General features: G+C 38.6%; 2 protein-coding genes across 2 annotated transcripts; one reads left to right on the forward strand and one right to left on the reverse strand.

The window, feature by feature from the left end:
• Nucleotides 1-365: 365 nt before the first annotated feature.
• Nucleotides 366-10,808, reverse strand: prdx6 (peroxiredoxin 6). Its single transcript, XM_053489517.1, has 5 exons — nucleotides 10,634-10,808; nucleotides 7,024-7,180; nucleotides 2,967-3,113; nucleotides 781-927; nucleotides 366-688 (listed from the first exon to the last, which is right to left on the reverse strand). Exons 1-5 carry the CDS (start codon nucleotides 10,723-10,725, stop codon nucleotides 560-562), a joined length of 672 nt encoding a protein of 223 aa, XP_053345492.1. The 5' UTR covers nucleotides 10,726-10,808; the 3' UTR covers nucleotides 366-559.
• Nucleotides 10,809-11,943: 1,135 nt separating this feature from the next.
• On the forward strand, nucleotides 11,944-15,773 carry plpp6 (phospholipid phosphatase 6). The gene is made up of 2 exons (XM_053488508.1): nucleotides 11,944-12,630; nucleotides 14,375-15,773. Exons 1-2 carry the CDS (start codon nucleotides 12,096-12,098, stop codon nucleotides 14,740-14,742), a joined length of 903 nt encoding a protein of 300 aa, XP_053344483.1. The 5' UTR covers nucleotides 11,944-12,095; the 3' UTR covers nucleotides 14,743-15,773.
• Nucleotides 15,774-15,955: the final 182 nt, after the last annotated feature.

The raw sequence follows: 15,955 nt of genomic DNA on the forward strand, positions 1-15,955 counted from the left end.
CACATGTTGGGTTAGGGTTTTGGATGTGAAGCAGGCAGTCCAATTGCAGCTCTAGCATTCAAAAAAAAACAAAAAAAACTTTTTATTTTATTTATTCAAGCATTAGTGTAACAGGGGATTATATAGAAAATAAAGGGAGTTTAACTTTCTAAAATGTGTTGTTATTTTGCACAATCAAAAAATAGCTCTGTAGATGTACTTTGTACAATTACAACGTTTATTCAAATTTAACCCAAGTACAACCGTGTGACAGTTATAAAAAAATTAAAATAAAAAAAATCCAAATATAACTGCAACAACACTAACTCAATCCAGTGAGCCTTTATGTACTATAGTATTGCATCATTAAGAAAGAATAATACATGAATCAGTTTGTGGAGAAAAACATCTTTATTGTATGTAAGGCACTTTTTTTTTTTAAGCGAAAAGTACTTTGCACAATTCAAATGAATGTACATAGTGTTGAGGTGACTACTTTAGGTAACATACTTTTCAAAAAAGTTTGAAAATAAGTGCTTGGTTTATTATTTTTTTAAATGCTGAAATGCCAGCTGTTTGTTTATGGCTGTGGCGTATAGCGTAGGTAGTTTTTCCCAGAAGGCAGATTCTTTGTGGTGAATCCAGCAGGGAAAAGGTTCTTAGCCTCTTCGTCTGAGAGAGACGGGATGACCATGACTTCATTTCCAGGCTTATCAAGACAAATCAAAAGTCATGAAAGTCATTCATCAGTAATAAACAAGAAAGAAAAACTACTGGGTGCTGACACTAGCTGCGTCTTACCTTCCAGTCTACAGGTGTAGCCACCTTCTTTTTTGCTGTCAGCTGCAGGGAATCAATAACCCGAAGTATCTCGGTAAAATTGCGCCCTGTGGTGGCAGGATAAAGGATAGAAAGTTTCAGCCTCTTATCAGGCCCAACAACAAACACCTGTGAAATAAGGGGAAAATATTTTAGAGAGAACCTTATAGACTCTTGTGCACAGTTGGGAAAATTTTAATAATCTCTACGTATGTAATCAAATATCTTGTACGCATAGAGGCAAAACAGTGCATGTTTGGCTTCTATGTTTATGAAGTGAACTTTCCAGTTCTTTGAATGAAACTAGAGCTCAGTGGGGCAAATCAAAACTGACATCTTTACCGAAAGTAGGGCAGTAGACTACAACATTCTTTCATAGTCAACACAAATGTGATTACAAAGGAGATAATGTGATGAGGTGGGAACATTGTGCAACAGAAAGGTGTTCAGGAAATCACAAGTTCTGTGTAGAGAAGAGCAAGAGAGGAAATTTGCCTTTCATGTCAGTGCATAAAACAATAGTCTTGTTTTTCCAAATTGGTCTTAAATTAAAATTATGGTGTGCATAAGTGCATTACCATAAGTCTTAGTCATTGTACATTTTCCTGATCTTCACATCAACAGTGAAAAGAACACAGTTACAAGTAATCAGCCAAATTCCACAACTTCTAGTTAGCTATATAGCTACCAACTTGACTTAGCTCAATGGGACTGCAGAAGCTTCATACAAGTCTCAGATAAACTTTGGAAGGCATTTGGTCCCCCCTACTTATATTGTACTCGTTCAGGGTGACAAACTTTACAGTTGGTGTGCAGAGCTGGAAAATGTATAATGACTGAGACCTAGAGGAATGTATTTATATGCACATTATTATTTTTTTAATCAGACTTGAAAAGGCTCTGGACCAGTGACTAGTAGGCTGCGGGTTCAAATCCCAGCAACACCAAAAAGCTACTGTTGGGGACCTGTGCAAGACAACTGAACCTGATGCACTCGGCACAGCTGCATGCTGCACTAAAAAAAAAAAAAAAAAAAAAATTCTGAAAAATCAGATTTAAAACCGTAAATCAGAACCACCACGTACTAATACTGCAGCTGGATTTATGCCTTCAAGAAGAAGCATGTGCTCAAAGATGGATTTTTGCTAGAAGAAAATGCACTCCAAAAAAGCACTGGGAGTGCTTAAATTAATTTAAATTTTTGTATGTTTCTTTGCATTTATTTATGTATGTGAATTACATACATGAGCACTCTACAGTTAATATACATTCCCATTATACATTGTGTGACTGTGACCATACCTAACTGCTATCTCTCCTCTTCTTCTCTTTCTCTTTCCTCTCTCCCCCTGTCTCTCTCTGATTCTCTCGACCTAGAAGATGGTTCTGGCCTTGACTGGTGTTGGCAACTGTTTCTCTGGGGACTTGACAGTTCGATAGTTCATGACTGGAACTTCTTACAAGTCTATCTGGGTCTTTAATAACTACCTGGACTCCATATTAACATCAATTAACATCAGCTATTATAGCTGAACTGCCTCCCACCCTACACACTGTATAAATGCAGATCATTTACTGCTTTCTGTTTCACCCAAATGAGGATGGGTTCCCTGTTGAGTCTGGTTCCTCTCAAGGTTTCTTCCTATTACCATCTCAGGGAGTTTTTCCTTGCCACTGTCGCCCTCGGCTTGCTCACCAGGGACAAACTGACCATTTTGATTCATACAAATTCACATTTCATACAAACTTAAATAATTATTTTGATTGTGTAAAGCTGCTTTGCGGCAATGACAATTGTTAAAAGCGCTATACAAATAAAATTTAATTGAATTGAATTAAATAAAGTCTACATTAAGTTTCCATGATATTCTGTAAAAGTTAAAAAGTCAGCGGATATGAAATATTATCCACACATGGGACTTGTGGCTATTATTCTAACCGTGAATCCAACACAACCAGTTCTACGTGCATCATCAACGGATGTTTATCTTCAAACAACTAAGCGCTGGAATCAGGTGTACTCCTGTACAGCTGGAGCAACATGCATCCATTTGAAAACGGGACACCACTGGTGTAGGATTTACTCCCTAGGGCTTCAGTGTAAACATGTTCTATGAAACATAGACAAAGAGGAAAGCAGAGTTTTAGAAATGTCTAGAAAAACGCACACAGCGGGCGGTGAGGGGCATGCCATCTTTGTCCAACTCATCAGGGTCTAGCATTCCCAGAAGAACCGAGAGCTCCCGCTTATCATCTGCTATAATGGGGAATGGCAAAGGACTGCTTGCTGTTTCTGAGTGAAGTGCCACCACATCCTACAAAAACAAAGAGAAGAAAGAGTCTTTAAACTTGGTTAACCTAGAATAAACAAAGACCAGGACACATGTTGCATTTTTGCCCCAGTACACCAAAACATTGGATTTGAAATGAGGCAATGTGCGATTGAAGTGTGCACATTCTCCTTTAATATCTTAAAAGTAAATGGACAAACTAATATTGCTTGCATGCAAACACTAAGTCTGGAACCTATGCACATCACCAAATGCTGAGTTTCCCTTTTGCTTCTTTGGCAGGGCTTAAAGGCAGCCATCATCAGTTGCTACTAATTTGTGAGTCTTTGTGGCTTTAGGTTTGTAAGTAAAACACATGCTCAACTGGGTTCAGGGAATTAACATCTTTTATCAGCTACTGAACTTTAGGAAAAAAAAAAATAACATTCCATTGTGGGAAAGACGAGCCTTTGCTGTTCACACAAGTTCAGCCAAAGGTTTGTGTCTGTGGGTGTGAAAACTAAATAAAGGCAGGATTCTTATCTCACACTCAAACAGCTAATAAGAATAAAAAAAGCTATTAAATCATCTAATAGCCCAAATTCAGCATGAATTCAGTGACAATGAGAGGGTATGAGCCAACGGAGCGACTGCATTTAAAAATGTGGGCACAAGATTTGTTTTGCTTGTTTGTAACTAGTATCACATCACTTTAACTACAAAGACTACGCAGCAGTCATGTAGAAGCTCAGCAATAAGGACTGGCCAAGCTGCCCTTTTTCTACATCCTCCAAAATGAAAAAAAGTGTTTCAAATCCCTTTCTTGTGTATTATTAATAAGTACTAATACTTCCTTAAATATAGGTTTCAAGTTTTTTTTGAGATGCAGCTCATGAAAACAGCAGCGGAAAGTCTTATTTAAAGTCACTGTGCATGTCATCACTATACATCTTACAGACTGACTCAAAAACTTGTGACTTTTTGTTATGGGTATGCTACCTAGTCAACCTGACATTTAATAACATTCAAGTATATACCAGTTGACCTTACTTCACATCAAGCCATGAAACGCCTCCCTGGGTGCTTTCTTTTATGCCATAACCCACCCTGTTGTATCCTGGTTGAGTATTTCTTTTACATCGTTTAAAGATTAAGCATTAATGTGAAAAGCAGAAAGAGATGCGCCCTTTCAAATATAGCTTCTGCATGTGTAAGGAAATGAAAGTACGATATATTGTTATTTAAACATGTTCGATCACATTAGAGATGATTTACAACTTATAATGACATTTTAACACCAGAACGTGAGATTTCTGAATATTTACAACTGGCAAATATTACACCAGTGATAATTTTGCTCTTTTTAGGATTTCTATCACAAGTTAAAACAAAATCCATTCTGTTAATCAATGACTGTCTGTCTGACACAATGTCACAGAATAAGTTAATGTGTATAACTTTCCTTTTGGTCAAAATTATGTCAAATAGAAGCTGAAAGTTCCAAGGGGATTAAATGTTATAACTTTAGAAATCCAACAATATAACAAAGTTTAATTAAAGAACTTTTGTAGCAGTGTAGCATGTCAGCCAAGCTTTTTTTTTCTTTGTTTAAATAAACACATAAATAAATAAATAAATAAATAAATAAATAAAAATCTCTGCCCTTTGACACCACAGAGGTGGAGCTGTGTCCACCAACCAGAATGAACTGGGTCTGGGTCAAACTGCAGGACTCACTCTATTATCACTGAATAATTATATACAGTGCGTATGGAAAGTATTCAAACTTCCTTAAATCTTTCACTTTGTTATATTGCAGTCACTTGCTAAAATCATTTTTCATTTTTTTTTCTCAATAATGTACACATAGCACCCCATATTGACAGAGAAACACAAAATTGTTGACACTTTTGCAGATTTATTAAAAAAGAAAAACTGAAATATCATAATGGGCCCAAATGTTCAGACCCTTTGCTGTGACACTCATATATTTAATTCAGGTGCTGTCCATTTCTTCTGATCATCCTTGAGATGGTTTTACACCTTCTTTTAAATCCAGCTGTGTTTGATTATACTGATTGGACTTGATTAGGACAGCCACACAGCTGTCTATATGAGACCTTACAGCTCACAATGCACGTCAGAGCCAATGAGAATCATAAGGACAAAGGAACTGCCTGAAGAGCTCAGAGACAGAATTGTGGCAAGGGACAAATCTGGCCATGGTTACAAATATGTTTTTTGCTGCACTTAAGGTTCCTAAGAGCACAGTGGCCTCCATAATCCTTAAATGCTAAACGTTTGGGAGAACCAGAACCCTTCCTAGAGCTGGCCGCCCAGCCAAACTGAGCTATTGAGGGAAAAGAGCCTTGATGAGAGAGGTAAAGAAGAACCCAAAGATCACTGGGGCTGAGCTCCAGAGATGCAGTCGTAAGATGGGAGAAAGTTGTAGAAAGTCAATCATCACTGCAGCCCTCCACCACCCTTCGAGGCTTTATGGCAGAATGGCCCAATAGAAGCCTCTCTCCAGTGCATGACACATTAAAAAGCACCTGAAGGACTCAAAGATGGTAAGAAATAAGCTTCTCTGGTCTGATGAGCCCAAAATATAACTTTTTGGCCTTAATTCTAAGCGGTATGTATTAGGGCTGCCCGATATTAGGAAAACATGCGATATGCAATATTGTTGTTGAATATTGCGATAACGATATTTCTTGCGATTCAACATTTCCCTAGAGAAATGCATTTATAATTATTTGCTTTTTTTTTGTATCATTTATAGATGTAATGGTCATACTAAAATAAACAGGTAATAGATATCCGTCTGATGTAATTAAATATAATTCAGGCTAAAAAGAAACTATATGTCAAGGTAGTTGCAAATATTTAGACTTTAAAACACTATGAATGACTTAAAACCCTCAGCAGATATTCTGATTTCTGGTTTGCTGTTACCATGGACCTGCCAACACAATATGAATTACTTTCAAACATTACTTTTTGTTTATGTGTAACCATACACTCATCGATTTCATTCATCGCAACTCTTTGCGATACAGATATTGCATATCCCATTATCGCGATAATGATAATTTTTTAATATATTGTGCAGCCCTGGTATGTATGAAGAAAACCAGGCACTGCTCATTACCTGTTCAAAACAGTCCCAACAGTGAAGCATGGTGGTGGCAGCATCATGCTGTGGGTGTGTTTTTCAGCTACAGGAACAGGACAACTGGTTGCAATCAAGGGAAAGATGAATGAGGCCATGTACAGGGATATCCTGGACGAAAACCTTCTCCAGAGTGCTCAGGGCCAAAGGTTTACCTTCCAACAAGACAATGACCCTAAGCACACAACTAAAATAGCAAAGGAGTGGCTTTACAACAACTCTGGCCAGAGCTCTGACTTAAACACAATTGAGCATCTCTGGAGAGACCTAAAAATGGCTGTCCCCAACGTCTACCATCCAACCTGACAGAACTGGAGAGGATCTACAAGAAGGAATGGCAGAGGATCCCCAAATCCAGGTGCAAAAACTTGTTGCATCTTTCCCAAAAAGACTCATGGCTGTATTAGATCAAAAAGGTGCTTTTACTAAATACTGTACAAAGGGTCTGAATACTTAGGCCCATGTGATATTTCAGTTTTTCTTTTTTAATAAATATGCAAAAATGTCAACAATTCTGTGTTTTTTCTGTGAATATGGGGTGCTGTGTGTACATTAATAAAGAAAAAAACAACTTGATTGAAAAATGATTTTAGCAAATGGCTGCAATATAACAGAGTGAAAAATACTGTATACACTGTATATACTGGGGTATTCGTTTCTGTTGCAGCTCATATTACCTCATAATAACCGTTTATATAATTAGGTAATAGCAGCAACAGAAATGAATACCCCAGGGGCCAGCGGTAGAATACTCTTTTGCAGCTGACTAATCCCAAACCACACCTTGCTCCATGCACAGTGGTCCGCCACGCTGTCTATAGACAGAGCAATCATCTTCACATCCCGTTTCTTAAATTCATCGCTGAGCCTAGCAGCACATGCGAGCTCGGTGGTACACACGGGGGTGAAGTCACGAGGATGAGAGAACAGGATGCCCCATCTACATTCAAAGGACAGAAGAGAAAAGGAGGGACAAAAAGGAGGGTAAAATACCATCAGTTAAAAGATGTTAAATCCTGTTGGTTAGCACAGCACTGCCCAGGAAATTCAATAATGTTCTGGAGAACACTATAATTCAGTACCCAGTGGAAATAGTACACCAAAAACCCATTCAACTTTCTCAATAATCGCCCAAACACAACTCGCAGGAAAATGCAGGAAGTCAGTAAAATGAGTCAGAAAACTGGCTCTCCAGTAGTTCAACAAATTTACCACTCTTATTTAAGCAGAAGTGCAATAACAGACATTACTTAATGTTTTCCCACTGCAACCTGAACAATATTTTTCCATCTTCACATCTGGAGTTGATATGTAACACAAACATCTGCAGTGGTCTCCGAGCCACCTTGGCCAGGATCATCATTCACCAATGTACATCCTTCTTTAAAATGCTTGCACGAATTAAATGTTTTACAACTAAAAGTCTCATCAGTCAACTGTGCAAAGTCTTCTATAAATGTCAATCAGGTTTTACTGGTCAAGTCCTGGTTTGACTTGAACACTCCTCGCTAAATGCTAAGCATATTACCATCTTATTTGTTTATAGACAGAGTAGCGCATTGAAGATTGCCATTCTATTAAGTCGACTGACGCACAGCAGAAGGCCAATATGTTGAGATTTTATACATCACCTCTGCAGATTAGATTCAAGAGTAGAAATTCAGTCATCCGAGAGTACTCTCAGCACGTTGAAAATGCCCTTTTTTTTTTTTTTTTTTTTCGTTTAATTCTTGGGGGACTAACTTTGTTATTGTTATTCCTACTGTAGGGTACCAATTTACCCATTTACTGAAATTATGTTTGCAATGAAAGGAAGCTCTTTATTAATAAACCACCATTCCCCCATAGCTAACCATTTATTCGTCTGTAGGAAATTTACAACCAGTTTGTCACATATGTTCATCCAAGTTGCCTATCAAACTGTCCACATGTTTAATGTTATTTCATTGACTTAACTGCATACATTATATAGAGATATGAATCCTAACACAAACATGAAATTTGAGGCTCAGCTAGAAGAAACCTCTTCAGTAACCCTGCTATGAAAAAAGGCTTTGCACATCCTGAATAAAATTACAGTAATTGCACCTGTGTGCATGTGTACGTGCATGCACACACTTCAGTCCCGTGGGTTTAATTAGAACCCAGGCATCAGCACATTTAAAGCTCATTGAGCTGAACTTTCACTTTGCAGGTCATGAGCTCTACTCAACAAAAGGACAATTATTTTGAGTCGTTTTCAAAACGCACCCAATGTATTTTGTTATACTCCTCCTAGGGGATTTATTCATATCCATATACACATCACCACCAAACTGGGCGTCAAGACAGAAAATTTTTTAATATAAATTTTTGCCATAACAGTCAGCAATGACAATACCTTAAAGTTATGCTGAATAGCGGTTAATAACTTCCTGCGTGACATTTATATTGAGTGGCAGCATACTATGATCACACTGTAAATCTTTTTTTTCCAGCATCCAGGGCTTTTTAAAGGTATTGACATAAAATTTATACTTTAAAAGTATGTTATAAACTATATTAAAATTATGTCATAATGGTATTGGCACAACCCCTTTTTGACGGTCTTAACATGCTCAAATATTCATGAAAATTAGAAGACGGGTTGGAATCTACTGCCGGTAGGATACATGAAGGTCTGGGCATCGGGCATGGCACATGAGATTTTAATGCATAGCTCATACACACTTGAACATTTGCATGCGAACCCTGGTACTCATTTAGAGCTCACTAAGCTCAACAAATTTACATGTCATGTTCTCTACTCAACAAGAAGTCAGTTATTTTGGGTCTTTTTGCAAAATGCACCCATTGGAATTCGATACACTCCTAAGGGAATTTATGTGATCAAGACATTAAGGATGCAAAATTGCCACAAACCTATGCTGAAAAGTGGTTAATAACTTTGTACATCATTCTGTGACATTACATTGAATTACATCACTTTAAGTAACATCATAGTGTGAGGCTTTTTTTTCCTGCATTCGTTGCTTTTTTGACATATTAAGTGACAGGGCTTTTCAGGGATCTCTGCGTGCTCAAAAGGCACACGTGTGCCAGAGGGGCAATGGCACAGGATGCTTGGGCCTGCTCATTGTCAGTGTTGGGGGACGTTTTTACTGTCTTTAAAAAGTAATCCGTTACATTACAGCATTACTTTCTGATAAAAGTAACTAGTTAGAATACTTTTCTATTGCAATAAATGAAAACGCCTTTGTGATTCCTCGTGCATGTTGTTTTAGTCCAACATGCAACAAAGACATTTATAATTATTCTTCCATCATCAATCAGCAAAGTTTGGCCCGTAATCTGTTAACTACCAATACCCCTATCTCACCTACGCGGTTTCACGCAGTGGCCGTATACTTACTCATTATGATTGATTCACCGCAAGTTTTGCCGATTTTGCTGCGATTATTTTCCATCTTTCCGCGCGTCGGTCCTCACATGTTCAAACCGCATAGGTGAAATAGCAGGAATAAGAGAGGGGGGCAGGTTATCAGAGGTGGGGCTTGTAGGACGACTTTCACACGCACACACACATACTAACAGATTGGGAATGACTGCTGTCTGGCTCACAGATTACATAAACTGTCTGAATAAAGGATTACATGTTTGAAAATATAACTAAATAACTGAGTACTTAAATGGCGGACCTAACGCGTTAGATTACTCGTTACATCAAAAAAGTAATCCAAGTACTCGAATCCAACACTGCTCATCGTTGCTTGCAACTATATTTCATTTTTTTAATTATTTTTTTGTTTTGAGACACTGCACATCTATTATGCATTGTAACATAACCCAAGCCTCTGATCTTGTGTTGCCCAAGAGATGAAAGGTGACCTAAATGCAGAAATCCCCATGGCACTTGTTTAGAAGAAACCTCTCTTAGTCTGTATTCTTCAGTCAATTCACAGTGACTCTGCAGTTATGTTCCTCTACAGTGTAATACACTTAACATACTCCCTATGGGGATTTCAGAAGCAGTCTGGAACAAACAATTCATAAGGTTCAGTAATTTACTGAGCATGATTAGAAAAGAGTTAGAGAACAAACAGCCATTTGTATTTGTACCACTGCCAGAAACCTGGGCTCTGACACACACAAAACACACACTATATATAAAATCCAGAGGGAAAGTGTACATTTTAATCATGGTTCTGGTGCATTTCACCTTTGTACTGGGTGTAGTCACACTCCACACGCCAGCAACGGGAACATTTATTAACATCGCCATGGTACTGTACCAATCCGGGCGGATACACGTGACATTAAACGCCACAGCAAACCAGGTCAGGAATTATTTCATGTTATTTAACTTCAGTGCGTAAAAGGCCAAATCAACAATTCACACCAAGCTTATACTTACGAGTCGCCCAAAAAATCGTGGAATTTTATCTTGCCGATAGTCGTGTCTGCCTCAAAGTTAGGCATAACGTCTCCTAGCAAGACCCCAGGCATGATGACACGCTCCCCTCTTCCAGTGGACACAACGCGGAGTAAAGACGCACACGCCGTCTCTCTTAAATATAACCGTTCCTGCTTGCACTTTAATAAATGCGCTTGAGCTGATCAACACTGCGTCGGGTATGCGCAGAACATTTCAGGCTCGTACAGCACTTTGGTCAACTATGTTGTACTTTGGTCAACTATGTTGTGTTAAATGTGCACAACAACAAACACACCAAATGTTTATGGTCATAATGTTTCACAACTGTAAATAAATTCTTCAATAATTATTTTTATGTGAGCTTTCTTATATTTATTTTTTATAAATATTAGTAATATATTTTTTTTTTACCTGTACACAGTAGCAACCAGTCATATTAATGTTCTTATTTGCTTTGAAACACTTTTATGACAAACTTTCTCATTGTTCCAGCTGTTTGCTGTTTTAGCCATCAACGTTTACATGTCTTAATTTTTAAGAGATGAAAGATACAGGTAGGTAGACAAGCAGCATGTCACTACGTTCCAATGTTTAATCCTTTTAAACATAGTGTGATCAGACTTTGCACAGTATTGTACATAAAACACATAATTCCTCAATCCCTTATGAGCATTGTTGATTTCTAATAACCTACTACATAGAAATAGTGCTGCTTTTTTTTTTTTTTTTTTTTTTGGAAGATTCTGGAACCAGGCTTAATCTTTTTTTTTGTTGTTGTTGTTGTTGCTTTTTTTTTGTCCCTTCCCTCCTTTAAATTCCGATATTTCTAAACAAATAAATAAAACAGACAAGCAGATTTTTTTCCTATTTAAAATATTATCTTCTGCATACTGTTTTAGCTTTAATTCAGTTATGAAAACTTTTTACTTTTTAGTAATAATTAGATGTCAAAAGTGAAATTATTGTTTTAAAAAATTAACAAGACGTCTTCAATAAAACACGAATTACATGCATTTTATCTTTAATGTAGTATTTTATTCATTCATACCATATATGTTCACTCAGTCACTTTACATTCAAATCACAGCTGCAGCAGGATTATTTTATTTTTTTATTTTTTTTGGCTCCGTCCCCACTCAAACGAAATACTAAATCAAAGCTAGAGCGCCTAGTGGTTACAAAAGATTGAATAGTGCACACTATATAGTGTTAGAGCATGTGGTTTGGAACGCGGCCTTACATTTGGTCACGTGATTCAGAGTTTGGCTATTCCGCTGTAATTTACATTGATCAGAGGATTTCCAACATGGCGGTCCTGTACGGTAGGGATGGATGCGTGCACAGGTGTTTACTGTAAAACGATTGACTAACATTTTAGCGTGTAAAACAGCAATAATAATAATAATAATAATAGTGCTTAAGAGCGAAATATTTGTTAACGATGCCGTCCCCGAAACCTGTCAGAGCTAGCAACGCGCGCAGTAGCAGTGTTTCCGGTGTCGGCGGAGGCAGTAACAGCAGCAGCGGTCGCTATGAGTTCATGTCGCTGACCCGGACTCCTCCACTTTCCCCTTCGCCTCCTTCGCACCTCCTCCAGAGGCAGGGCTCGGACCCTACAACAGCGCGGCTCCGTGCCTCCGAGAGCCCGAGCCGGCGGCGCAGGGGCTCTGGTTCTTCCACCGCATCCACGTCATCGACCGGCGGCGGCGCGCAGCAGTTACCGGAAGAGGACTGCATGCACCTGAACCCGTCCATCGGCAGTGTGGCGCTGAGCTCTCTGCTCGCAGTGGATCTGTGGCTTTCCAAGCGGCTCGGTGTGTGCGCATGCGAGGAGTCGTCCTGGGGAAGCGCGCGGCCCCTCATGAAGCTGGTGGAGGTCTCCGGGCACGGCATACCGTGGCTCATCGGCGCCGCCTACTGTCTATACAAGAGCGACAGCGCCGCGGGCCAGGAGGTCATGCTCAACCTGCTCATGGGTAGGTAATAGCGCCTAGATCCTGAAAGTACATCATGGTTTCCAGCGAGTAAGACAGTTCAAGTCTGAAATAACCAGGCACCTGATCCTCACACTCACACTATATGGACAAAAGTATTTGTCCAAAGGTGCCCGATTCAAGATTCAAAGAACTTTATTAATCCCAGAAAGAAATTGCTTATTCTTGGTTACAGTTGCTCAGTAGAAAGGAAAAGTAATAAATAACTGCAAAAAAAATTTAAAAAATAGAATAAAATAAGTCCTAAAACAGTAAGTACCATATTGCACACTAAATACAGTATGACTCAAGAGCGTTTGTAAATATTGCACAGTAATCTAATATATGCATGTAATATTGTATTAATATATGTAATATTGTATTACATATTTTGTTGAGACGTAATATTGCAATTATTATATTATACAGGTACGTAATATTGTTCTATTGTGTTACTGTTACTGTCAGTGAATAGCCACATACTGTATGAGTTACAGAGAAGAGTTATATAATTTTATGGTCGTTGGGAGAATTTTATCTCCTGTGGCACTCTGTTTAACTCTTGATGGTACGCAGTCTCTGGCTGAATTTGCTCCTCTGGTCAGCGAAAACACTGTATTGATGGGGTTGATGTCAGGGCTCTGTGTGAGTCAGGCACGTTCATCCACACTGAACTCATCAAACCATGTCTTTATAGTCCCTGCTTTTTGCACAGCATCACAGTCATGTAGAAATAGAAGAGGGCCTCCTCCAAAGTTGATAGCAAAGCATAGTTCAAGATGTCTTGGTATGCTAAAGCATTAAGATTGCTCTTTACAGGGGATAAGGGCCTGATTGAAACACCTGAACTCAATAACTATCAGGTTGGCCAAATACTTTTGTCCATAAACTGTGGTGTATGTAGTAGTGGAACATCCCCATTCCAAATTTAGTCTTCTCTATTTGTTATACTGTAATAATCATCACTCTGTTGGGGATGCTTTCCAGTCGATCTTGAGCATACCTGTGGGAATCTGTGGAATCTTCATAATGGCTCTAATCTAAGGTGATGTTAAAAAGGTGCCTGTACAAATCCCATTATTGAGTTCCTGTGTACTGCTGATGCCCACAATAGTACTTTTTTAAACAAGTTGGTCCCTGTATTGTAGCTGTGTTTCAGCATCTCAATGAACCATCTATTTGCTTAAAATACCTTTGTTGTTTTGAAGGCCTTGCTTTGTGAGAAGAGTCATAAAAAATTATACTGATTAAATTAGGTGGCACGGTGGTGTAGTGGCTAGCACTGTCGCCTTGCACCTCCAGGGTCTGTGTTCGATTCCCGGGTCTTTGTTCGATTCCCGTCTCTGTGTGCATGGAGTTTGCATGTTCTCCCTGTGCTGGGTGGGTTTCCTCCCACCGACCAAAGACCTGCAGATTAAGCTAATTGACGTTCTCAAATTGCCCATAGTGTGTGAATGAGTGTGTAAGTGAGTGTATGTGTGTGTGCCCTGCGATGGATTGGTACCCTGTCCACGGTGTATCCTGTCTCGTACCCTAAGGGTATAGGCTCCAGGCCCCACGCTACCCTCGATACAATATAAAGTGGTATAGACGATGAGTTAGTAAAAGTGATTAACTTACCTTTAAAATCTCTACCATGTTTTACCATATGTAAAATATATTTTCTGATGCTAAAGCAACAGCAGTTGGTCTTTTGTTTATACTGTTTTTTTAGGGTACTGACACTCTCTATTTATTTTTTTACCAGCTTTGGTGTTGGACCTGGTGCTAGTGGCCATGGTTAAAGCCCTGGTCCGTCGCCGGCGTCCTTCTCATAACCGCATGGACATGTTTGCCACGTTCTCTGTGGATCGCTACTCCTTCCCATCAGGCCATGCCACTCGGGCTGCTATGTGTGCCCGCTTCCTGCTGGCACACTTGGTTCTTGCCGCTCCGCTGCGCGTGCTTGTCCTGCTCTGGGCGATCTTTGTTGGCCTCTCTCGGGTCCTTCTCGGGCGTCACAACGTCACAGATGTAGCCTTCGGTTTCTTCATGGGCTACTGCCAGTACAACCTGGTGGAGGCGCTCTGGTTGTCACCGGCTACGCTACAAAGCATGATGGGTCTGCTGGATTGAAGCTAAAAAGAGACATAATGATCTTGAGACGTAAACTATAGGCACTGTGATAGGAGTAATTCCAAATGATCACAAATTTTTTTTTTTTGTTTGGTTGTTTGTCTTTTCACCTTGTGATTTTGCCACGGTTTTGAAGCACGTCTAATAACTATTTGGAGGATGAATGTTTAAGGTATTTAGAGGGGACTGACCACATGGGTTGGGGTAATAATGAATAGATTAAGTCATGGTCAGAAAGGATGACCTTTGACCTCTCTCCTGACCGATGCTGCTGTGCCCTTGTGTAATTCCTGACTTCGCAATCACTTGTGTAACAACAACTTTTACATCAAATAAGCAAAAAAAATTCTTCAAAACCTTAAAAGGGACGTGAAATTCACTGTTGTAACCAGTTAGTTGTAACTTTGTATCACCTGGGAGACTAGAAATGAAAAACGAAATCTACTCCTTTCACATTTGACTTTGTGTGTGTTGGACATAAATGTTCTGATGTACCAAGCTGATACTCTCTGTGAGCTTTTTCACAATATAAAGGGATTCATTACAGACATGAAGCTGAGAAGCATGCCTCCTCTCAGTAATCATCACATGCAGTTGTAAAACTGTACATCAGTTGATCAGATTAAAACTACAAATTGGGAAAATCATTTAAACTCGTTTAAAATCATTTTAACGTTTGTGTACTCTACTAAATCTGTGTTATCTTTAATATTTAAGCATGTGAATTATTGTGAACCTCACTGTATTGTCAAAACTCTGTCATCATGACTGTGGTCATTTTAATGCGACAAATAATAGTTTTAATACATTATTTTCTCAAACCACATGATGTTCTTATGTATTTTAACATTTTAAATCACTAATCATTTATGAAGCTAGCGGTTTCTTTGTTTTTGTTCTTTTTATAGAAACGGATCGATTGTATATCATGCTGTTTTTTTACACTAAAATTATATTCACTGTCCACTTTATTGGGAACAGGACTGATCATTCATGCAACTATTAAGCAACACAACATATATATATATATATATATATATATATATATATATATATATATATATATATATATATTTATATATATATATATATATATATATATATATATATAAAAGCTGATTTGTTTATGAGAGAGGTCAGAGGAGAATGACCAGACTGGTTTAAGCTTACAGGAAGGCTACAGTAACTCAATCACTTTTCATGCACACCAGGA

The sequence above is a fragment of the Clarias gariepinus genome, chromosome 27, assembly GCF_024256425.1.
Source record: "Clarias gariepinus isolate MV-2021 ecotype Netherlands chromosome 27, CGAR_prim_01v2, whole genome shotgun sequence".
Lineage (NCBI taxonomy): Eukaryota > Metazoa > Chordata > Actinopteri > Siluriformes > Clariidae > Clarias > Clarias gariepinus.